The sequence below is a fragment of the Watersipora subatra genome, chromosome 1 (assembly GCF_963576615.1).
Source record: "Watersipora subatra chromosome 1, tzWatSuba1.1, whole genome shotgun sequence".
NCBI classification, from domain to species: domain Eukaryota; kingdom Metazoa; phylum Bryozoa; class Gymnolaemata; order Cheilostomatida; family Watersiporidae; genus Watersipora; species Watersipora subatra.
The window spans coordinates 36530407-36557183 of NC_088708.1; the positions used below are offsets into that span (position 1 = coordinate 36530407).

Consider the following 26777-nt stretch of genomic DNA (forward strand, 5'->3'; position numbering starts at 1 on the left):
GAACTTAAATAAAATCTATCATTTTAATAATGTGCGTTATTTCTTTGAAGCTCTTAACAAAATTTTATGATATAGACATGGTTCAAATCTTTTAGAATGGCAAGTTTCTGTTTAGTTTGTAGTTCGTACTCTCAATTGATTTTTGTCATCATTGGTAGGTGAAGACACCGAGGATGCTGATTTGGGGTTTTTATCACCGACATCATCATCATTGAAATCTACCGAAGATGCAGATTTGGAAATTTTAACACCGACAACATCGAAATCCAATGTTTGGCAATGCTTTGATACACTACATTAGATGTAGAAACCACGCTGCTTACTTCTTCCATGTTAGTTATTAATAAGCACGCAATTTACTTGTAGATGGATGTAGGATTGCAGTCAACGCTGTCAAGTTGAATGTTGTTTTATATACGGTATTTGTAATTACATATATAAATAAAATAAATTGTCATTGATTGCTGAAGAGCTGGGTTTATTCTCAACAAACGTGGTACATGATTTTATGTGTGTCTGTGACTCTGTATTCTATGCTTGCTTCCTACACGCTCGTCTAAAATAAAGAATACACAATATTCAACTTTAAAGTTTAGAGTTGGGTGGAATGAACCAACAGGTGGATTGTGCAATCCAAATGCCATCCCTTGTGCAAGGGTTTGCTTAGCATACGGGACCCTGTACTCCAGCAAAGTAGAGCTGAAGTTGCCTTCCTCCGACTAAGTTGGCGAGGTCTGCGTAGCAATGGTATGTGGAACACAACTCCCAAAAATTCATGCGGTTTGGTCTCATTTTGCAATATTTGTGTGTAAACCGAACCGTATGTTTTTGGGAGTTGTTCTTCCAATGTCGGTATGCAGTACGGTATCGGTTTAAACAGGTGCGGTCTCGGTGTACTGTTGTACCCAAAACCGTCCAGCCTTAGTCTGAGTAACCAAAATGTTCATCCCAACTCAGGATGATGTAACATCATAAGGTTGGTGGGTGCGTTGGGAAGAAAGCATGTCTATAGCTGCCTCCACTGACTTTGTTAAAATGAGATGATGTACAAAGAAGATATGCAATTCTCTAAATTTGGATATAAAAATGAAATGGCAAAAAATAACCAGTAAATTTTACAAAAATCATGTTTTACCTAAATTGCTGTTCTTTTCATTTCATGCAATTAAGATATTTCATAAGATGACCTAGAAAGCTCTTTAGTTAGTGAGGTAAGATTTAAAATGATGTAAACAAGCAAGAAATTTGATGAGTGTTTCAACGTGCCTCATGTTGCAATGTGCCCCACTCTCCCCTATTTACCTTTTGTTATGGCAATATGGTAAGGTGCACAAAAAAGTGTTAACTTTGCCAGCACCTCCAACCTCATCTAAATGCATAAATCTGTTTGCCATAAGCAAGCAACACAAACCTTTCAATTTTTTTGTGAAGGGTTTGGCCGGCTTGGAATTGCATTGAATTTGCTTTGAAGTGTAGTGCTGCCATCTGGTGTTGCAATTTACCAATGCTGCCACTAGGTGCTACACTAGCGATTCTAACCACCCACACTTTAGTTGCTTGTCTATAGAGTTTTTGCTAAATTTTTCTCAGGCACCACCCTCACAGCAGCAGAAAGAGGAGGAGGATAGTTTTGCATTTCCTGCTATGCCTGCTCTAGAGGTCAATGATAGTAGTGGCAAAGTGACAAAACCTACTAACAGGTGCGAATAATATATCTCCAGTCATTTAGTGCAGAGTCATTTAGTACAGAGTCATCTAGTACAGAGTCAGTGCAGAGTCATGTAGTACAGAGTTACATATAGTACACAGTCTTTCAGTACAGAGTCAACTAGTACAGAGTCTTTCAGTACAGAGTCTCTCAGTACAGAGTCTTTCAGTACAAAGTATTTCAGTACTAAGTCTTTTAGTACAGATTCATTTAAATGAAGTGATGGAAAAAATTATCAGTAAAGTTATACGATTGTCCTAGAGAGGGTCACTGTTTAAGGTAGTATTTTGCAGTGTTAGTCTAGATGGCCATTTTACTAATATCGCCTCAACTATTTCCTGCTTCCTGTGAACATTGACCCATCCAGTACTAATTAGCTATCGGTTGTCTGCCCCCAAGCCTAATTTATTTTTTAGTAGCCTTATAATTAAAATGGAGCTGCACGAAATTGAGTATATCTGGAGTACTTTTTAAAATAATCTTGTTTTGTTTTTTTGCAGCTTAAAGAAAACATTCCAGGCTAAAATTTGATATAAATATCTGTGTACCTTTACAAATTCTGCTAACCAAAATTTCTAGTACTTCCTTGGAAAATATTTTTGATCAGAGGGAATGTCTATGTGTTAATGCAGAGTTGAAACATTCAAATTCTGCTTGTTTCACAAGCAGAGTTTTAGTACTGCCATTGGTAGACTATGTTAGATTGATAGTAAGCTTTATTAGCAGCAAATTAAAAAAAATTCTCTATTCCAAGCAATAGAACAGGTGCTACGAGCTTCTAACCAACACTACGTCACAACACTACCAATACTACCAAACACCATGTGCTTGTTTTTGTTCCAATACAGCCTTGCCTTTGCCTATAGCCTTTGGAGGACGCCATGATGGTAAAATAAAGTTGTTGCACTCCGAGAAAACATTCAGAAAGCAGAAACAAGCTACAAACAAAATTCCCAACTTTATCTATATACGTTTTCATTTCAAATTTTTCGTTTGTTTAGTATTGCAAAAACGATGGTTTTTATTTCTCTAAATGGCTGATATTTTTGTTGCTAACAGAAACCAATCTATTGTAGTTTACCATTGGTTTAAAATTGAACAAAAAAACATAAAGATAACCAGACATGGATTTATAAACAACTTTCGCGTGGCGACATAATAGTCGCTCTGCCCATCAGTAGTCAGTATCAGAAAGCGAAAATTATGTCGCTATGCCTGCTGAAGAGTTAATTAAAATGTTATAATCATGTGTAGCATAAACAAATCTATATCTTACACTGTTAGAATATAGTTTGTTTGGAATTCACCACAAAAATGTTGGTTTCTTTTTTCTTCGTTTTCACCAGTTTAATTCTATACAGTGCCACTTAAAACTTATCCTCTTCCATGAGAAAGTTCTCATTTTCTTTTTAACATCACTTACGTTGCTATTTTCTTCACCTAAGCTGATTACCACATCTGATTGACTTAAGAAGTTTGCCATCGTCCAGATAAACTTTTTCCTAAACGGCAATCAACAAATTTTCAGAACAGTTTATATCTATCGCGTAATTTGTTAGTCAAAAATATATTGTCCATTTACATATTGGGTATCAAAATGATGCCCAGACTCTTAAATTTTGTTTGGTGAATTAATAAAACTGATGTAGCTAAAAGGCTAAGCAATAGAGTGCAATAGATACTCAACCTTTATCCCGAAACATTCGGGATCAGGCCCCAAGAGAACAGAACACATTCCGAAATATTCGGGAACATGCCTGAAAGGGTTAAGTGCAAGCATAAGTAAGAGACAATGTATACAATCTCCCCAGTTTGACTTTTTATATTCCGGATCAAGTTTAAATACATTCATTTATAGTGAATACACACTTGCTATACATATTTGGTAATGGTAGGTTGTCCAATCAAGCACCAGCTTTGATTTCATCTCGCTGAACCAAATTGAACACGATCAGTTGCAAGCAGCATTTGCTTGCATGCTTCCAGTTCCTCTAGATACGTCTCCCAACAAAATCATTAATTATGTTAAAATCACCACCTAAGCACAGGTGGTACAAGAGGATGTGCTCAGTACATAGGGATGTGTTCAGTACATAGGGATGTGTTCAGTTCATGGGGGTGTGTTCAATACATGGGGATGTGTTCAGTTCATGGGGATGTGTTCAGTACATGGGGGTGTGTTCAATTCATGGGGGTGTGTTCAGTTCATGGGGATGTGTTCAGTACATGGGGATGTGTTCAGTACATGGGACGTTGAGTGTATATAAGTGTTGAGTATATAAAGGCTGGTTCCCATATCGATTGCGCGACTCCGGCGGTAACTTGCGCAGCTAAACGTTTGCGACGTTAGGCTCGGCAGCATATGTTCACATATAAGCTCCATCGCTAAACATAATCGCGTAATCAAATAAAATGTTCGCTAGTCATGCCGTTTCTATAATGGTGACCTTCACCCGTACATTGCATTTCGGGAAGACTTTGCCTGCGGCCTTTTGCGAAATTTGAACAGCGCGAAACTATTGCGATGCCGCTGACGAACCTCGGCGGTACCCAGCGCTTAGGTTCCCTTTTCACCGCTAATAGCCTGCAGTGCTGTCGCCGGTGCTTTGCGACGTATATGGGAACCAGGCTTAAGCGTTGAGTATATATGCGCTATAACAAATAGATTAACTAGTGAGCATAGGCCTTATCAGGTTCAAGTGTTACTGAATTGTCTGTCATCGTTATTGAAACATGATCAAGGTATTAATTATCTGTTTGTGTAACCAACAAGTTTTCATAAAAATAACATTTGCGCAGTTAGAGCTATCTTGCTCAAAGAAATTGTTACACATTAAAGATGTGGCTGCATCAAATTTGAGTTGATTTTGAAAGCAAGTAGTTTTTTTTTCTATCAGTTGATATGTTGTTTGTTGTGTTAGGCGATTTCATTGTCACGATAGTTGAAGATTAAAATCGAAAAAATTTGATCGCTGTAAAATCGCTCAGGCCAAAAAAGCATGCCCAGACTTACCCAAAATGATGTAATGCGTTATACAACCTGTCTCTATCTCTCGTATTAACATCGGCTATTGCGATAAAAGTCTAGTCCTAAGCGGCTCTATTGGCATATATTTTATCTTGTATTTGCTCATGTTGGCTGGAATAAAATTTTGAATTCATTAACAGATACATTATTACCAATGTCTCAAACGCCTCAAACAAGGGAAATTAAAAACTTGTCATATTAGCTTGTCTTAATGCTGTGTAAACATCTTTCTACCGACTACCAATTCTACGGTAATTCTGTCAAGCAAACTATGTAGAATAAGGTCTTTGAATCCGCACAGTTCCATCGCTACCCACACTAATGATATACAGCCTCCCAAAAGCCCCGCCCACATTATGCTTAGCGCCTATCCTGGGGGTCGAGCTGTATATCATTGCCGACACTGAAAACTAGTTTCTTACTACCGTAACTAAAATAAGCAAGCTGCGTCTTTGAAAAGAATATGTGGTGAAACCAAATACATCCCTAACAGTCATGTACATTGTATAGTCGACTGTCAATGTTATTGAGTCATTATTGGTATCAATTTGTAGAAAAAAAATTCACTGGTCACATTTGATTAGTTGATTCAAGTACTAAACAAATGGTCGAGCTATGCAAAAGTGCCTGTCCATGCAGCTCTGATTGCACTTCATAAATCCATCTATCAGAAATTATTTCAGCACAGGTGTCAACGGGGCTATGATATATTCAATATTCTGCAGATCATGTTTTAAATAATCTTCAACAATATTATTTTATTATATAATTTTTACAAGCAAAAAATTTTACATCTTTGCATAAAGCTTTTATTAAAAATATCCATCAAGTCGTGGCCACTCACATAGTTTCAGCTGATACAATAAGACAAATTCATTTACTGCAGCAAACTCAAACAAAACATCATGGTTTATGCAGCACACATTCAAGTCTCTCTTTCCCATTTATGGCAGTTTCCACACTGACAAAGCTGCTTCAGCTGGTGGGACCACATAAACATCCTGTAATCAGTAAAACCAATGCAATAAATATGTCATTCTAATGCGTATCTACTGAAAGCTATCCAGTTGGGAGTTATATAGATTGCGAGTGTAATTTTTAAAATGAATAAATGTTTAACAAAAGCATAAGTACACCAAGCCATTGATTCGAAGCTTTGGTTCTGGAAGTTAAAGATGTGCATTGATCAATTGATTTTCTTCACTTTTTACAAGTGAGAAGTGAACGTCTAAAGTCAAATCATAAATCTAATTTACTAGATAAAACTGCCAAAGAAAATTTTTAAGCAAATATAGCTAGCTAAAACGATAAAAAATTATAAACCAATGATTGGTGATAGCAAAAAGTTAAAATTCTATTAATTAGTAAATGTATTCGTGAATACTTATATTATTAATTTTAGCATATTCATCAATCTAAGCCATTGTATTGCTAGATGCTATGGATTAAAAAGAAGCCGTCAAGAACTCACTGTACATACGTATCTCGCACGCGCAGGAAATTACATTATAATCTCAAACAGGGAAATATAATCTGCATGGAAACTCAACAGTATGTCTATAGGAGACCCAAAGTAAAAGATAAATTTACCTCCATTCTCTTATTTTCCTCCGTAGCACTTTAACCACCTGATGCCCAGAAAACTCGGAGTCGCCTTCGCAGTAACTTTACAGCAATTTCTACAATTTTGTTGTTCGTCAATAAATTGTGTCAATCGAGTAATTCATTAAAGTAACGATGTTAATTAATTTAGTAAATATCGATGTCCATGTGAATTAATAATCGAGTAAAATCCTTAAATTTGAGATCGCAGACAACGCGGTTTACGAGTGATAACATTTATTACGACCTATATAAAAATTTCGTGCTGATGATTGGCTGATGAAGCGACCTGATATTTATCGCTCATGGACTCTTTTCAGATGTATCACTAGTTACGTCAGGAATGAAGCACCCGCTGGAATGTGAGCTTTTTAAAAGACTGCCTCATTCAAACGCATATATCTCTGGACAGGATTGGTCTACAAAGACAAAAATGACATCAAATTGTAGCTGTTGTTTTAGCTTTTTATTGATCTTAATTTCATTAAATCGACCTTTTTGACGCAACCACATCTTTAATAATGAAAGTCAGTCAGGCACATGTACAATTTGGGCACATGAAGGCCCTTGAAATCAATTATACCAGAGAGAAACTCAAGGTTTCTCTCTGGTATAACCAGGAGAAACTCAAGGTTTCTCTCGGGTATAATTGATTACTAGACTTTTACTATAATAAGAACAGTGTCCATCCACCAGGAAAATATTCCCTCGCTCGCGAATTGAACTTATGTACACCAATTTACAGTCCAGCACTCCAACCACTACACCACTCAGTCACCTTGCCAATCAATGTGTTGATTATGCATATACATGTACGCATCACGATCTCTCACGGGGCGCGGGACTACCAAGCATTCTAGTAGCTTTGATTACCTTGAGAATTATTTGAAAAGTTCCATGAATAGTTCCAATTTACAACATTGACCTTTATATATCTTTGTCAATATAGAAAATGGTTGTTGGTGTGAAGCCCTCTTATCAAATGAACTCTCCAATGAATTCAGCTTTTGCTGAAAATGAATAAAATGGAATAAAGATTATGTTTGTTGGGAATCACTTCTTTTTATTTGCTTAAACAAACATGTTAGCTTAAGCTCTACATGGTGAGTACATGAATGATGCATTTTCTGGGCTTGTAGCCACCTTCTTAGGAATGCTGGTGTTCAAAACCATCATATCAACAATGTTTGTTAACTTTCTTTCTGCTCAAGCTGAGCCCCTCTAAGAATAAAACATAACAATTACGCCCTCACTTATTTTGTTTCCGACTGTTCTCTGTTGCATGACTGATGAATTTATTGGTTTTTGATGTTTATCGGTTCACTTTTGTAACATGATAGAACAAGTGTTGAACCAATGCCGCGGCCTCCAAGACACGAGGAGAAAGAGAGGGGTGACAGACGAACAAATGAGAGATTTCCTGATATGCATCAAATATTTGTAGGTAATCTGCCTCTGGATATTGCAGACCTTCAATTGAAACGCTTCTTCAATGGTATGTTGCATAGACTAGTTGGCTCAGTTAGGTTAACTAAATTATTGCAAAAGTTGTATTTGAATACCACATTTAATTGAACGCCACCTCTATTTGATAGCCACTTTGACATTCTTTAATCTCTATGACCCCATAATAGAAATTGATTAGTAGAAACATTTCCACAAAATGGTACTAAAAGGACTCGGTTACATCAATAATAATTAATTCTTTCATTGTTGCTGTAGTGGTTGGCATGATTTTAGTGGCGTGTGTCTGAGAAGATCAATCGTCACGATCATCAGAACTACACTCCGATTCGAAGTCACTAAAGTCTAAATCCTATCAATTGTTTTGATTCATCCATAATGTGACATAACGTCCATAATGTTTCGATCTTATCTGAAGACTTTAAAGTGTTTTAATGAATGATGAGAATATTCTTCAGTAACAACGTATGATGTAATAGCAGCCGTTGTTTGTGTCTTTATTATACAGGGGAACCTAAGTTCTCGAGCATAATCCGTTTCAGAAGGTTGTTCAAAAACCAAGTTGTTCGAAATCCGAAACAATTATTTCCATTAGGATTAATGTATGTAAATTTTAATCCGTTCCAAGTCGAGATAACAATTTCGGTAAAATATTTTTCTAACATTTTTCCACCATAAACTGTACTGTATATTACATACTATAAATAAAAACGGAAAGATATAGATCGTGTTCATTTTTAATATAAGATTTTCTATCTATGATGATGAAAACAGAAAACAAAAAGTAAACATTTCATATGTTTTGCTCTTAAAACATCGAAAACATTCTATGTTAAGATACAGTGCCAGAAATTGCAGAAATTGGTCACGAAATAGTGAAAAATACAACAGATCAGTTACATCAAAAATTGTGTGAAAAAGAAAATATAAACAACAATGGCACGTTTACTTCACATCTTGGAAGGAGAATCCTCCTCCAAAACAATTTAGAGTAACTCGGTTGGAGGAGTTATCTCTAGCAAATCTCTTCAGTATAGAGGAAGGTCGTCCCAAATGGTTCCTTCCTTTTTGTAAAGAATTTATGAAGCCTAACTCATTTCTCCCTTTTGTGAATGAATGTTTCCATGCTGTTTTCGGAGCTGTTCCGAACGTTTAATTCTAATGCGCTTGCTCCGGTTTGGTCGAGAACCGAATTTATGTTCGAGATCCGAGACGAACAAATCTCAATTTTTTTGGTCAAAAACCGAGTTGGTCGAGAACCGAAGCATTCGAAAACCGAGGTTCCACTGCACTTAGAAGCAATGATCAAATGTAGGCATTTGAAGGCATATTGTTATTGTAAAACTACCTTAAAACCTCTAATTGAATGCCATGGCATAGTATTTTTCAACCCTTTTTCTATAGTAGCGGTCAATTGGAGGTGGCGTTCAAATAGACGCAGGCGTTGTAATTTTCAAGTGGCTCATGAGAATTTTGGAAAGATAAATTTAACCCTTTTACGGGTGTAACGAATGTTGCCGATATTTTGCCCGCTTTTTCCGGTAGGCGATATTAAACCTTTTGGATGCAATAAATCTGCTAACTTACCTCCAACTTGTCAAAGATTGCAATTTGATGGAATTTTCAAATTTTATTTCATTTTAAATTTGATGACATATTTTTATTTTATATCTTTATTTAACATTGTTGAATAAAAGCTCATTGCACTCATTGATATATTTGCTACAGTTTGCAGCCAAAACTAGCTTTTTATGTGCAATAGAAGAGGAGTTATGAGCGTCCATCATATGTATGATCAGATTACAGCAATGATGCTATCAAATAATCTGCTATAAATCTGAAAATTTATAAGTTATATAATGATCATTTATCAAATGCCACAAAGATCTATTCATAAACAAGTGACATAAACGAACCATACTTATATTACACGCAGAAACAAAATTCAAAGTTTTTAAAACACATATTTGCATCGGTTGCTCGGATGGCTGCGTTCTGATTGTTGCTTTGGATAGAACGAACATCTTCTGGTTGTCCAATACCTTCCATACTGTCTTCTGGCTTCAAATCTTTTTCTACATTGCTGAACTAGTCGATATTAGTGGCCAAAAAGGCTTTTGCAGAGAAAAACCTTTATGCACATGTATATGTATTCGAAATACATAAGTGACTTGACTGTGAATACATTACGAATGCATATGCAATTAGAATGCGTAGAGTACATAGTTTTCGAAGAGAAACAACGTAAAGTATGTCTTCTACAGCATGTATTCATGTATGCACACATGCGCATGCTGTACACTGGCTTTCACCGTCTACAGCATGGGCATGCGTGCTAATCGCAAGTTTTAGCCTCAAAATAGTAGTACAGATTCTATCGTAATTCTCAGGCCAGTTATCCATGTCGGTTTTGTAACTCCAAAGCTTTACAGTTTGTTTCTCTAAAACTTTGAAAGCAACACTATCACAATAATTCATAACTCTATCTGGCTAATGTAATACATCGCTTTTTTAGTAAAAGGGTTAGATTTGTCTTCCCAAAATTCTGAAAAACTATTTCAAAAATACTACGTCACCCTCTATTTGATCATCACCTCTAATAAAATGGCACTATAGGGGGAAGGTCGAAAATTAGAGCGCCATGGTGTTCAAATTAGAGTTGCCTGATTTTGGTATCGGTATTGGTGCTGATATGGGTGTCAAGTATCTGAATCGGTATCGGCCGATCTTTTCTGAAAAATCTGAAACATTCGATACTTTTTACAGATCAAATATTTAGCAGAAACCCGTATTTTAGCCAGCTACACTAATAAAAATCATCAGCTGCAAGCTCCTTACTTTTACCTAATGAATTTCGGGCCTGCCACACAATTTATTTCATGTCTATAGCCTAATCGACACAGCTGAGGAACCTTTTTGCTTTAGTCAGGACGTAATCACAAAGTGTGGTATTTCCCAATTGCAGCGATAGGATTTATTGCAGCCAATCACGAACAAGATAACAAAAATTTGATTCAAGAATGCAGTGTAATATTTTTATTTACTAGCATTACAAAAATAATTTAAACAGTCGATGCATAAAGTTATCTATCACTCTCTTTATTCTGACGGTACAATGTATCGTTTGTATCGTATAAAAAACGGTAACCCCAGTCGCTTATCGGTATTTACCCTGTCCTCCATCATCTGTGGCGAGTCAGTCCCTACTTCAGTACGACTGGCTACATTGATAGTGATAGAAGAAAGACTTCTTACTGAGAGAATTGAATCACTAACTGTAATTAAAAGAAATATTGATTTGCTCTAAACTTGTACAGGCGCAGCAGTTCATCTAGCAATAGAAGAGAGACTTCCTTATCACAGAGAAAACTACCACTAACAGTAATTAACCTTTATTTACAAATTACAAGAAACATGGACTGTTTTGTTACTATATGCGCGGTGTGTCAGTATGTGAATATGTATATTTTTTTCCATGAATACAAAGAAATAAAGACATTAATATTTATATTTTCTTTGCATTATATTTATATTCGCATAATAAAATCAACAATAATCTATGCAGCACAAAAGATCTGAATCGGATTATTTTTTTAATAAGAATCCGTATATCGGATCGGTATCTGAATCGGCTGGTGAATTTAGAATCGGGGCATCTCTAGTTGAAATACCAATGGTTGCTTGAAATCCTCATTCCTTAAGGCAAAACATGTGTTGATAAACCTCAAATAGATGACTTGCGAAGATGTCCAATTTTTATAAACAGTTTTTGAATTTATTGTTTGTGTGAAAAAATAAATTTCTTTCTAGCGCTCCTCAAAATGTATGCACAAGCCGTTTGGTTTAATTTTATTACCACTACTCGAAAGTTAATGCAGGGCATATAAATAGACTTTTTGGGTATTTGTAGATTCTGCTTCGACTTTGCTCATAATTATCTGTCATGTTGTCTTACCAAAACATGTGGTGCCTCAAGAGAGATATTGTAGTTGTCACATTGATAATACAGTAGTAGTATGCTAGATAGGTTCTGTTGAATGTGTTGCGGTTTTGCAGGTTATGGCAAGGTCTTGGATGTGCGGGTGAATAGAAGTGCTGCAGGTGGGAAAGTTCCTTTTGGTTTTGTTGTGTTTGATAGCCCAGATCCAGTTAGCAAACTTCTTCAACTGAAGGTCAGTTAAAGTTGGTAAAAGCTTTCTAGATTTGAATTTCATTCACGCCATCAAATAACAAATTTTCTTTTAAGCCTATTGGGTGCCATAACACCAAGGGAAATACACTCATGCTACAACAGTAATTGGTTGGTTACCTTTACTTTCAAAAGCATCAAACAATTCAAATGTTACATTTTTATGTGGATAATAAAATATTGGGGATTAAATGGTTTGTAGATGTCTATGTCTATGCTGCTCTTATAGGATAGAAATAATGCTCTAGTTATAGAGAATTAAAAAAGTTTTATTTTGTTTTGAAGACATTCTAATGACATTCTTACAACAGTACATAGTACAACAGTACATAGTACAACAGTACATAGTACAACAGTGCATTGTACAGCAGTACATAGTGCAACAGTACATGGTACAACAGTACATGGTACAACAGTACATAGTACAGCAGTACATTGTACAGCAGTACATAGTGCAACAGTACATGGTACAACAGTACATGGTACAACAGTACATGGTACAACAGTACATAGTACAACTGTACATGGTACAACTGTACATGGTACAACAGTACATACTCTACAGGATGAATTTATTCGCGGAGTCAAGTTTCGCGCAAATTGCCTTTTTCATGCATATTCGCGGACTAATTTATTCGCCGGTGAACACAATCACTCTCTATTAAGAGTTAACTCTATTGCGGCTAGCAATAGAGTTAACCCTTCGCATGCGCACACAGCGTGTTTCGGTTTCTATTTATCTTACAACTACGAGTCGATCATGCTAAGCTATAAATTTCTTGCTGCGTACAGAGCTTTTCACAAATATTCATCGATTTGGAGGCCTTTGATGAACCGACAACTTGTGGTAAGTAATGAGTTTTTTTTAAACCATTTACTAAATCAACAATTGAATTTTACTTTGGTTCTTTGGTAAAACGCAATATTTATTTTTTCCATCCCTGTCGCTTCGTTATTTGTTTTAGTGTGAGAGAGCGATTTTTCATCATACACGGAGGCACGATGACTACAAGGGTGGTAGATGTCATTTTTAGAAGATCACCAATCGTTCAAGGAGGTTTTGAAATTGAGGTAGAAGTGACCGCAACTGCTAACGAGGAGAATATATCTGTTTTAAAAAAAGAACAAAATCACCTTTACGGGCACAAATTTTTGGCCAACCGGCAGAACTTTGCAATAGTAAGCCGCGAGGAGTGTTCTGATGTTAACTCCCTTACCAGCCATGTAGTAGAGAGAAAACTGCCTTTAACATCTACCCAAGACATTGACAGCTCTGTAGAGCTGTTATTACCAAAATAATTAGTCAGAGAGCACCATTACACGCTAGTATTTACTTAGTTATCAGTTTGATTTTATTGTCAGACAACTGCCATATGAACTAAACTGTTTTTATTTACTCCATTCATTGTTTGTAAAATTTTATTTGTATCTGAAATATTTTATTTTTACACTCAAGTTTTGAATAAATTATAATATATCTATACATGAAATAAAATATATAATATAGTCATGTCTGCTTCAGCGATATCAAGGAGTTGTTGTTGATGAAATGGTCTAGGTTGACTGGTTGCTTCTCTGCCAATATTCCTGCCTTGGTGAATACTACTACTTGTCTCTAGTTTTTGTAATCAGAATAGGTTCTGTTTCATTCTCAATCTGCAGTAAATACAAAAAAGGAAAATATTAATAATTGTAAAGGAAGTACAAAAACAATAGCGGAAGTATTTAATGAAAGTGATCAGTTTTTAAACAAGAGAATGAACTAACGCAGTTAATGATGGAAAAACGTATCTGCTCTGCAAATCAAATATATACCATAATGTCCAGATCAGAATCATTATCGTCCTCAACTTCGGTATTAGAGGTTGATGGAGTTGGTTTCAATGTAAAAAGACTGAAGGAGAGATTTTTGCGATGACGACGCCATGCCGAATAACATTTAAAAACCTTGAATATTTGTGTAAAGAAGTGTGACGCATTGGCAATGGGGTTAACTCGAAGCCCCGGCGATGATTTTAAAAAATTTTGGAACTCGGCCATGTTTAGTATTTCTGCCTAGCGGCTAGTTTTTAATTTGAGGCAGTAGTTATTCTTCCATGTATTTAAAAACAGAACTAATTATTCGCGGAATTTATTAATTCGTGGATTTGACTGTTCACGAAATCGCGAATTTCTATATCCATCGAATACTTTCATCCTGTAGGGTAGTACATAGTATGAAGTACACCCCTCTCCTTTATTACTTCATTACACCCCTCTCTTATTACTTAATTAAATCTCTCTCTCTCTCATTACTTCATTACATCTCTCTCTTATTACTTCATTACATCTCTCTCTCTTCTTACTTCATTACATCTCTCTCTCTCTCTTATTACTTCATTACATCTCTCTCTCTCTTCTTACTTCATTACATCTCTCTCTCTCTTATTACTTCATTACATCTCTCTCTCTCTTATTACTTCATTACATCTCTCTCTCTCTCTCTTATTACTTCATTACATCTCTCTCTCTCTCTCTCTCTCTCTCTCTCTCTCTCTCTCTCTTATTACTTCATTACATCTCTCTCTCTCTCTTATTACTTCATTACATCTCTCTCTCTCTTATTACTTCATTACATCTCTCTCTTATTACTTCATTACATCTCTCTCTCTTATTACTTCATTACATCTCTCTCTCTCTCTTCTTACTTCATTACATCTCTCTCTCTCTTCTTACTTCATTACATCTCTCTCTCTCTTATTACTTCATTACATCTCTCTCTCTCTTATTACTTCATTACATCTCTCTCTCTCTCTCTCTCTTATTACTTCATTACATCTCTCTCTCTCTCTCTCTCTCTCTCTCTCTCTCTCTCTTATTACTTCATTACATCTCTCTCTCTCTCTCTCTTATTACTTCATTACATCTCTCTCTCTCTTATTACTTCATTACATCTCTCTCTCTCTCTTATTACTTCATTACATCTCTCTCTCTCTCTCTCTCTCTCTCTCTTATTACTTCATTACATCTCTCTCTTCTTACTTCATTACATCTCTCTCTCTCTCTCTCTCTTCTTACTTCATTACATCTCTCTCTCTCTTATTACTTCATTACATCTCTCTCTCTCTTATTACTTCATTACATCCCTCTCTCTCTCTTATTACTTAATTACATCCCTCTCTCTTATTACTTCATTACATCTCTCTCTCTCTCTTCTTACTTCATTACATCTCTCTCTCTCTCTCTTATTACTTCATTACATCTCTCTCTCTCTCTCTTCTTACTTCATTACATCTCTCTCTCTCTCTCTCTTATTACTTCATTACATCTCTCTCTCTCTCTTATTACTTCATTACATCTCTCTCTCTCTCTCTCTCTCTTATTACTTCATTACATCTCTCTCTCTCTCTCTCTCTCTCTCTCTCTCTCTCTCTCTTATTACTTCATTACATCTCTCTCTCTCTCTCTCTCTCTCTCTCTCTCTCTTATTACTTCATTACATCTCTCTCTCTTCTTACTTCATTACATCTCTCTCTCTCTCTTTTATTACTTCATTACATCTCTCTCTTTCTTATTACTTCATTACATCTCTCTCTCTCTCATTACTTCATTACATCCCTCTCTCTCTCTCTTATTACTTAATTACATCCCTCTCTCTTATTACTTCATTACATCCCTCTCTCTTATTACATCATTTCATCCCCCTCTCTTCTTACTTCATTATATCCCCCTCTCTTCTTACATCATTTCATCCCTCGCTTTCTTTCCTCCATTACATCTTGAAATTACTAATAATTGGTGGTTTGTTTTATCTTCAACCAAATGTTAGTTTGGTAATCCTTGCTGTTATAAAATAGATTTATTAGCAGCTCTTTCCAGCAAGACATGTTTATGTACTATGTTTTACACTTAACTGGTCATTGCCAGTCATTAGATGATCATACAGAGCTATTGTCAACTTGTCTCCACCATTGCACAGAACTGGTGTCGTAAAGAGAATTGGATGGCTCATATGTTTAATTGCATATGTCTTATCTATTTTACATATTGTAGCGCGTGGAAATGGATGGTCACCGATTGAACGTAGAAGAAAAGAAAGCTAGAAATGACAGAGCTGGCAGCAACAGCAGGCCAGGAAGGGGGCCTCGTTCTGGGGGACGCGCCTCTTCTCGACCAAAAGACAGAGAAAACAGTGGTTCACGTTCGGATAATCGCTTGGCGCAAGGTAGAAAGTTTCGCTCATAGTTTTTCAGTAATTCTTTTCGAAAGTTCGCATTCGTCAAGTTATAGAACGTTTTGCGAATGGAACACTTGCATATCCTGATTTGGAACAATTGTGTATTTGCAGATTCTCCCCTGTCAGACTTATTTCTTTGTTTTCAACAGATAACTCTTTCAGTGGTTATGCACTCTCATATTCTCAACATATTTGTAAAACTCATATGTTTTTATGGTAATAGCCCTTATTGTGTAATTGTACACTATTCCTAGAACAATCCTCTCCAATCCTCTCCACTGTGTCTCTTGGGACTTGTGCCAATAAATAAGCCAAATACCAAATTCCTATTTGTTTGTTTTTCAAATGTCAAACCTTGCATTCTTTGGGTTCTCTCCGATTATATCTGTTTGACGATTATCATAAAATATAGCCAATACACTGGAACCTTGGTTCTCGACCATAAAGTCGGTTTTCGACCAAACTTGAACATGCTCATTTGAATTAATTGTTTGGACAGCTCTGGAAACAGCATGTTTATACGTTTAACGACGTTATTATGAGCCTCTTGGGGAAAGTTCTCAAAAAAGGGAGAAGTTTCATTAATTCTTTACAAAAAGGAGCCATCTGGGAGCACGTCGCTTCTACCGAAGAGATTTTCTGTAGACACAACGCCTCCAGTTGAGTCACCCTAAATTGTTTTGGGGCAGGATTCTTCTTCCAAGATGTGAAGTAAACGTGCCATTGCTGTTTCTATTTTCTTTTTCACACGATTTTGATATAACTGATCTGTTGCATTTTTTTGCTGTTTATTTATCAATTTCCGCTATTTTCGGTATTGTATTGTAACTTTTAATGTTGTCGATGTTTTAACGGCGAAGCATACAAAATAATTACTTTTTTTTCATCATCATAGATAAAAAATGATTTATTGAAGTTGAACATGATCTACCTATATCTACCCATTTTCATTTATAGCAGGGGTCTCCAAACTACGGCCCGCGGGCCAGATGCGGCCCGTTGGGCCCCTCGATCCGGCCCGCAGAGACACTTGAGAAAAAAAAAATTAATAAACAAAATAAAAAAATTAAATTATTAAACAAAATAAAAAATAAAAATATCATTAAACAAAATAAACTTTGTGCAGAAAATGCACGTTATGACTCAAGCCAACTAGCAAGAGTGGCGTGCGTCGACTTTCCAGATATGTTTCCGCACCGAAATTAGCTTACAGACTTTTTAACAGACTTTTGTATGATCTCTATTTATATTAGTATATTTTGCTGTTTTTAAATATTTAATGATTAAATAAGTCAATTGCAAATAGCTGAGATAAGTATTTATTGAAAAATAATGATGTTTTTGGTTGTTTTCTGATCACTATCTCACTCATGCGAAACTGAGCATCTCATTCAGAGATATAGCATTCACGAAAAGGATTTCCCAGGGTTTTCCATGGCGTTACGGGGATTTTGACTGAGTGAGATAGTGATCGGAAAACAACCAAAAACGTCATTATTTTTTAATAAATACCTATCTCAGCTATTCACAATTCACTTATCTAATCATTAAATATTTAAAAAGAGCAAAATATACTAATATAAATAGAGATCATATCAAAGTCTGTTAAAAAGTCTGTTAGCCATGCGTATTTGGTGCGTAAAAATACCTCGCGCGACTTTTGATCCAACTTCCTATTCGTACTTCCAAGCACATTGCGAAATTTAAAGAGCTGAGCTATAACGTGGAAATTTTTTATATTTCAATGCTTCATAATGGTTGATAAAAGGAAAAGAAAAGTAGATGATGAATGTCGGCGATTTCAAGAAGAGTGGAGTGTAAAATACTTCTTCATCGAATCTGCAGATAAAGCATTGTGTGTCATCTGTCATGAGACTGTTGCAGTATTGAAGGAGTACAATTTACGCCGCCACTACCAAAGCAAACACCAGGGAACATATTCACGGTTTGAAGGAAATATACGTGAAGAGAAACTTGCAAAGTTAAAGCAGTGCATTAATTCTCAAAGATCAGTTTTCACAAAAGCTTCAAAACAAAATGAGTCGATAGCAAGGGCTAGTTTTAAAGTGGCTTATATTCTCGCTAAAAATGGCAAGCCTTTTACAGATGGTGAGATAGTAAAAAACTGTTTGCTAGAGGTTGTGGATGAACTTTGTCCGGAAAAATCAAATGTTATTAAAACTATAACATTGGGTGCTAATACTGTTGCCCGGCGAATTGGAGACATGAGCACAAACCTAATGGAGCAAATTGCCAGCCATGCTAAGAATTTTGTGCATTTTTCTTTGGCAATAGATGAGTCAACGGACAGGTGTGGCACCTCCCAGTTGCTAATTTTCATTCGAGGTGTGGATGCCAATTTAAATATCACTCAAGAGTTGGCTTCACTGAACAGTATGTACAACACAACGACTGGAAAAGACTTGATGAAAGAAATACAGAAAACATTTGAGCAATATAGTTTGGATTGGAATCGATTGAAATGCTTAACTATAGATGGGGGAAGAAATATGTGTGGTGTGAAAAAAGGATTGGTGGGACAAATCAAACAATTTTGTGCTGAAAAAGATATATCCGAACCAATGTTTCTACATTGCATAATACACCAACAAGCTCTTTGTGCTAAGTATGTGGACATTAGCTGTGTGTTGGATCCTGTAACAACAATGGTGAATTTGATAAGATCACATGGACTGAATCACAGACAGTTCAGGGAAATGTTAAGAGAGACTGAGACAGAATCTGTAGACATGCCATATTACACTGCAGTAAGATGGCTAAGTTGTGGAAAAGTGCTGTCAAGGGTTTTTGAGCTAAGAAAGGAAATTGCTGAATTTCTCGCAGGAAAAGGGAAGCATCAAGCATTACTGTCTGATAAAGCGTGGATATGTAAGTTGGCTTTTGCTGCAGATATCACTGGCCATATCAACAGTTTAAATCTTAAGCTACAGGGAGAAGAAAACCTCATTAGTGATTTGTTCACACATCTAAAGGCCTTCAGACACAAACTAGACCTGTTCCTGAAACAAGTTCAGGTTATGAATTTAACACATTTTAAAAACTGTACAGAGGCTATGGTAGAAGCTAACACAGATTTTCCACTTTCATTTGCTTGTGGGGTTATTGAAGAGCTTCAACATCAATTCCAGGAGAGATTTGCTGATTTGCATGCAAAAGCAGATGAGTTGAGACTCTTTCAAAATCCATTTGAAGTGGATGCAGCTGCATGTCCAGACAGTTTACAATTAGAGGTGATTGATCTGCAAGCAAATGACTCGCTGAGGGATAAATTTAAAGAAGGGCTTGTTCAATTTTACCAATTCTTACCTAAAGAGAACTATCAAAATTTGAGGCATTTTGCTGCAGGACTGCTATCTATGTTAGGCACCACTTACTTGTGTGAAAAAACTTTTTCTAGAATGAAGTATGTGAAAAACTGTTATAGAACAAACATGTCAGATGAAAATCTGAGGGCTCTTCTAATGCTTGGGACCTCAAACCTAAAGCCAGACTTTTTCACAATTTTGTCATCAAAAAGCCAATTTCACCACTCACATTGAGGAAACTGAACAGACTAATTGTGATTTTGTTATGATATTACTCTTGCTTGGAATTTAACCTTTAAATTTTGAATAAATATTTTCTTAACTAATGAATCTTGTGTTATGTACTTCATTTTATTAAAATATTCGCTCTTTGACCAGCGGTATACGGTTTGTCGGCCCTCAACATGCTGGCTGAAGGTTCATGTGTCCCTCTGGCTGTAAAGTTTGGAGACCCCTGATTTATAGTATGCAGTATACAGTACAGTTTATGGTGGAAAATGTTAAAAAATAAGTTACCGAAGTTGTTAAATCGACTTGGAACGGATTAAAACTTACATAGATGTATAATAATAATAATGGATTAAAACTTACATAGATGTATAATAATAATAATGGATTAAAACTTACATAGATTTATAATAATAATAATAGATTAAAACTTACATAGATGTATAATAATAATAATGGATTAAAACTTACATAGATGTATAATAATAATAATGGATTAAAACTTACATAGATGTATAATAATAATAATGGATTAAAACTTACATAGATGTATAATAATAATAATGGATTAAAACTTACATAGATGTATAATAATAATAATGGATTAAAACTTACATAGATGTATAATAATAATAATGGATTAAAACTTACATAGATGTATAATAATTCTAATGGAAAACCTGTTTCGAATCTTGAACAACTCGGTTTTTGAACAACCTTTTAGAACGGAACGGATTGTGGTCGAGGACCTTCGGTTCCGCTGTACTTCATCTATTGAATTGACAAACTCTGAGAAAACAAATTATGTTGCTGTCATTGATGGTTTTCTTTTGTTAGGTAGCAGTAGTCTCGGCTTCTCAGGATAACCTTTTAGGTCATGCTTTACTGACTGTATGTTTATAGTCTTACCAACTATGTATGTTTATAGTCTTACCGACTATGTATGTTTATAGTCTTACCAACTATGTATGTTTATAGTCTTACCGACTATGTATGTTTATAGTCTCACCGACTATGTATGTTTATAGTCTTACCGACTATGTATGTTTACAGTCTTACCGACTATGTATGTTTATAGTCTTACTGACTGTATGTTTATAGTCTTACCAACTATGTATGTTTATAGTCTTACCGACTATGTATGTTTATAGTCTTACCGACTATGTATGTTTATAGTCTCCCCGACTATGTATGTTTATAGTCTCACCGACTATGTATGTTTATAGTCTCACCGACTATGTATGTTTATAGCCTTACCGACTATGTATGTTTATAGTCTTACCGACTATGTATGTTTATAGTCTCCCCGACTATGTATGTTTATAGTCTTACCGACTATGTATGTTTATAGTCTCCCCGACTATGTATGTTTATAGTCTCACCGACTATGTATGTTTATAGTCTCACCGACTATGTATGTTTATAGTCTTACCGACTATGTATGTTTATAGTCTCCCCGACTTCGATTGCTTTGATTTATACAATTTCTCTTCTTTGGCTACTTTGCTGAAAACCACTGCACAGCATGGAAATGTACAATCCCTTCGACTTCGGAGGGGGCATCATCGAAGTACTGCGCACCATGGAAACATAGCGATTATACACAGTAGTCTACCACCACTAGGCCCATAGCTACATATATACTCTCATTGTACACAGTAGTCTACCACCACTAGGCCCATAGCTACATATATACACTCATTGTACACAGTAGTCTACCACCACTAGGTTCATAGCTATACACACACATTGTACACTGCACTCATCAATCACTGGTCGCCTGCATGGTGATGAGTTGGCGTGTCATTGACTGCTTGCAAAATATTTACACACTTCTCCTGCGCTATACTGATCCATGCTTTTTTTCCCATCTGATTATCTTCACTGTTTTCAAAATGGCATGGCTCAAACTGTGTACGTGGAGATTCACTGCCATGATTAACTAAGCCAAGTTTTATCTTCAATGAGAACTGGCATATGCTGATCTCTCTCTGCCTTGTTAGTGGTAGAAAAAGACAGAAGCGATCAAATCTTGTAGCAAAATCATACTGGCACAGGCACATGGCAATAGTGGTCGCTGGTATTAGTGCTCTGAAAACTAGTGCTCTTTCACAGTTTCCATGTCAAAGGAACGGACGAAAGATAAAGCCACTGCTAAAGATGCTTCTAATTACATAAGACTATGGAGGGTGGTTGTTGCGAGCAGTGGTGCAACTGCATGTCTTGGCATTATTGTCTTTTTCTGTTGGGGTCGAAGTTTTGTTACTTCAACTTGGCTCAAACACGAACCAGAAGCGGGAGTGGTAAAACTCCTAGGTCAGACTGGTGCTATGCTTTTCAAGTCTCTCGACACCAACAACGATGGCAACATCAGCTATGTGGAGTTTGGACCAATCGTGGAGAAGCTAACTGGAAAGGTTTGTGCTGAAATTAACTACTATGCAACTCAACAATACCCGATATTAGGCATTGATAGGCGTGTTTATACATAATTGTTTACCGTACAGGATGAAAATATTCGTTGGTTATAAAAATTCGCGATTTCGCGAACAGGCACCTCCGCTAATAATAAAATTCCGTGAATAATTAGTTCTATTTTTAATCACAAGGGAGAATAACTACTGCATCAAATTAAAAACTAGCTGCTAGGCTAGTTTTTAATATAAATACTATACGTGGTTGAGTTCCAAAACATTTTTTAAAATCATTGCTTGGGCTTTGAGCTAACACCATTGCCAATGCATCACATTTCTTTACAAAATTATTCAAGGTTGTCACAATATATGCAGAATGGCGTCGTCGCAAAAAATAGCCGCTAGGCAGAAGTACTAAACGTAGCCGAGTTCCAAAACTTCTTTAAAATCATCGCCGGGGTTCGAGTTTTATTGCCATTGCATCGAACGTCTTTACAAAATTATTCAAGGTTTTCACAAGTTTTTCGCCATGGCTTTGTCATCGCAAAAATAATCTCTCCTAGTCTTGTTACATTGAAATCAAGCCCATCAATCTCTAATACCGAAGTTGAGGACGACCATGATTCAGATCTGGACATTATGGTATGTATTTGGTCTGCAGTGGAGATACGTGTTTCCATAATTAATTGCATTAATTAATTCTTTTGTTTAAAAACTGATCGCTTTCATTAAATACTTCAGCTATTGTTTTTGCACTTCCTTAACCCTTATTAATATTTTTTTTTTTTTGTGTTTACTGCAGATTGAGAATGAAACAACCTACTCCGATTACGAAAACTAGAGACAAGTAGTAATATTCATCAAGGCAGGAATATTGACAGAGAAGCAGCCAGTCAACCCCTTCATTGACAACAACTCTTTGATATCGCTGCAGCAAACATGATTAAATTATCCCACGACCAAACAAGAGTGAAACGATTGATTGGGAGAATTATGATAAATGCACATGTGCACACAACTCCCGAAAATTTATTCGTTAACGGCCGTCACCAAACCCTTGCAACGAAATCCTATCAACAAATTTAACTATTTTTCAGTAAAGTCGTTTAAGTATATTAATGATACAAAACGCATATAAACCTATTTAAATATGTTACCAAGCCTTTAAAAGGTTACCGCAAATTCCTAAAACTAACCCATCTGATCGGATTATACATAAATAGACAGATTTATTAGAACGAAAATCGTCACAAAACGCTTGAAAACCGTCGTTTAATAAAAGTTAAGACCGGAAATTGAAACGCCGAGCGACAGAGAATAGAACGATAAAGTCCTGCCACAATTCGCCACAAAACGCTTGAACAGCTTGGTTTATTAATAGTTTCGACCGACCTACGAAACGCCAATAAAGCCGTGCGACAGATAGTAAAACTGTTTACTGTGTACTGTTTGTGTACTGTTTGAGGCGTAGACTGATTTACAGGTACGAAAATGTGGTACACAGTTTATCAGCCTACGTTTTTGTACAATTACCGAAGGTTTTTCAAATTATCTAGAACATCAGCCAGATTTCTTTACATGTTATCTACAAGGTAGGGCGTTACTACAACGCCCTTTTATGACAAGAATATTTCTTCATTTCACTCCAGTTTGCATAAAACTTCCAGACGCGTAAATGCCAACGCTTGCTCTCTGTTACATATCGCTGTCAAAACCATTCTACATTCATCACAACACAACCAACTTTCAAACTGTATATTACACATCAGTTTGCCGTTTTACTTTTAATATTGCATTTCAGAGATATAATAAACATATTTCTTTATTGTTGGCATTGTTGTTGTTAGTTAAATTACGTACAGTAGGTTAGGTCTACAGCTTGAATTAATATTTATATTATTGTAAAACATAAGTTTGAGATAGTTAAATATTTGTTTTATTAATAGTTATTTCTGTTACATATCGTTTTCAAAACTGTTCTGCATTCAACACAACCAACTTTCAAACTGTATATTACAATATATTTTACTTGTAATATTGCATTTCAGAGCTATAATAAACATATTTCATTATTGCTGTTGTTAGTTAAATTACGTACAGTAGTTTAGGTCTACAGCTTGAATTAATATTTATTTTAACCAACAACCAACTTTCAAATTGTCTATTACACGGCAGCTTGCCATTTTACTTTTAATATTGCATTTCAATATAATAAGATATTTAATAAACATATTTCATTATTGCTGTTGTTAGTTAAATTACGTACAGTAGGTTAGGTCTACAGCATGAATTAATATTTATTTTATTATTGTAAAACATAAGTTTGAGATAGTTAAATATTCCCACGAACAAACGAGCGGAGCGAAGTGTGAGAGTTTTTATGATAAATGCATGTGCACATAACTTACGAAAATTATCATCAACAATGAGACGAACTCTCGTCAAGAAATTTCATCAACAAATTTAAGCATCATTCTGTAAAGTCGTTAAAGTATAATAACGATACAAAACACATTTAAACCTATTTAAATATGTTACCAAGCCTTTGAAGGTTTACCACAAATCCCTAAAACTAACCCATCTGATCGGATTATACACAAATAGACAGATTAACTTGGACGAAAATCGCCACAAAACGCTTGAAAAGCTTGGTTTAATAAAAGTTAAGACCGGAAATTGAAACGCCGAGCGACAGATAATAGAACGATAAAGTCTTGCGCATTTCACGAAAAAATAATGTGCACTTTTCACCAGTCTATAGCATTGTCGAATTGCCGAAGGTTTCGGCAACTAACATAGGAGTACAGAAATCGTTCCATTTTTGCCGATTTCAATTTTTTCGTTTTCATTTGCCCACACATTTGAATACTTTCGCATTCTAACTGATGTCCAACGCAGTGCAAGTACAGCAAATGACGATGATATTTTTTTAACGATTTATTTTTCTTGAGATTATTACAATAATTAATTATAAGTTTGGATGACTACAGAACAATGACTACGTAGTACAGATTTTTCTAAAAATCTATATAAATATCACAACTTCGTGATACTGTTAGCTATGCCATTTTGAAATGTAAAAAAAAATTGTGCATTGGTTTTATATTATTACTAAATAAATAATATTGGTTATTCTAATAATATCAGTGCATTTTACTTCTAATATTGGCCAATATTGCATTTCTCTTTTTGCAGGAGGAGAGATATAAACATAATATTTTCCTTTCATTATTGCTATTTGTTGTATATAATAACACCCACACCCAGTAAATTACAGCTACCATTGCTGTTATCCTATTTGACTGCTAATATGGCATTTCTCAACCATCAGTACCCTTTCTTTTTTCCAATATCACTTTGGTCGTGGGCTGTATGACATTGGAATTTTTAGTATATTTTATTTCATGTATAGATACACTATAATTTATTACAAACTTGAGGGTACAAATAAAATATTTCAAATACAAAATTTTACAAACGATGAATGGAGTAAATATAAACAGTTTAGTCTATATGACAGTTGTCTAGAGCTATAAAATTAAACTGATACTCTTGATTAGTGAATACTAGTGTGTAATGGTGCTCTCTGACTAGTTATTTTGGTAATAGCAGCTCTATATCGCTGTCACTGTCTTGGGTAGATGTTAAAGGCGATTCTTTCGCTACTACTTGGCTGGTAAGGAAGTTATCATCAAAACTCTCCTCGTGGCTTACTATTGCAAAGTTTTGCCGGTTGGCCAAAGATTTGTGCTTGTAAAGGCGTTTTTGTTCCTTTTTTTAAAACAGATATATTCTCCTCGTAAGTAGCTGCGGTCACTTCTACCTCAATTTCCAGACTTCCCTGAATGATTCGTGATCTTCTAAGAATGACATATACTACCCTTGCAGTCTTGTGCTTGCGTGTATGATAAAAAATCTCTCTCTCACACTAAAACAAATAATGAAGCGGTAGGGATGGAAAAATAAATAGTGCGTTTTACCGAAGAACCAAAGTAAAATTCAAATAATTTAGTAAACGGTTTTGAAAAGCTCATTTCTTATTATAAGTTGTTGGTTCATCAAAGGCCTCTACATCTATGAATATTCGTAAAAACCTCTGAACGCAGCAAAAAATTTATAGCTTAGCTGTCCCGCCTTAGCACGATCCACCCGTAGTTGTAAGCTAAATAGAAAACGAAACACGCAATGCTCGCATGCGTAGGGTTAACTCTATTGGTAGACATAATAGAATTAACTCTTCACAGAGAGTAGCAGTTTTCAGCCGAGAATAAATTAATTCACGATTATGCATGAAATGGCAATTTTCGCGAAATATTACTCCGCGAATAAATTCATCCTGTAGGGTATATGTTGAGCCATGTGAATATCATTTCAAGCAAGCAGCTGTCTGATGTAGGCTCCACCAGTACTCACCTACCAACGAGCTAGTCATGAGTTGGGGAATGGACTGAACCTCTACACCGACTTTACTCCTCTTGTGTTTGAAAGTATGAAAACATATGAAGATGAAGGCCTTGATGGAATGATGGTCTGTATTGAACTTGTCAGTCATGACTGTCTATTGCTAACTACTGGTAGCCATGAGTGTCTATTGCTAACTAC

At 35.7% G+C, this 26777-nt stretch overlaps 3 protein-coding genes across 6 annotated transcripts in view; all 3 read left to right on the forward strand.

Moving 5' to 3' along the window:
• LOC137392676 (ras GTPase-activating protein-binding protein 2-like) overlaps positions 1-16627 on the forward strand; it is a 54375-nt gene extending 37748 nt beyond the window's left edge. For all 4 annotated transcript variants that reach the window (XM_068079027.1, XM_068079028.1, XM_068079026.1 and 1 more), the window contains exons 7-10: positions 1591-1700; positions 7679-7833; positions 11859-11974; positions 16024-16627. In XM_068079027.1, coding sequence (XP_067935128.1) covers positions 1591-1700; positions 7679-7833; positions 11859-11974; positions 16024-16215 — 573 coding nt within the window. In that variant the 3' untranslated portion in view covers positions 16216-16627. The remainder of the gene's footprint in view (positions 1-1590; positions 1701-7678; positions 7834-11858; positions 11975-16023) is intronic.
• Positions 16628-17961: 1334 nt separating this feature from the next.
• On the forward strand, positions 17962-19767 carry LOC137387161 (general transcription factor II-I repeat domain-containing protein 2A-like). The gene has a single exon (XM_068073486.1). The coding sequence runs from the start codon at positions 17962-17964 to the stop codon at positions 19765-19767; it is 1806 nt and encodes a 601-aa protein (XP_067929587.1).
• Positions 19768-21830: 2063 nt separating this feature from the next.
• LOC137405669 (selenoprotein N-like) overlaps positions 21831-26777 on the forward strand; it is a 36093-nt gene continuing 31146 nt past the window's right edge. The window contains exons 1-2 of the mRNA XM_068092011.1: positions 21831-22178; positions 26572-26703. Coding sequence (XP_067948112.1) covers positions 21882-22178; positions 26572-26703 — 429 coding nt within the window. The 5' untranslated portion in view covers positions 21831-21881. The remainder of the gene's footprint in view (positions 22179-26571; positions 26704-26777) is intronic.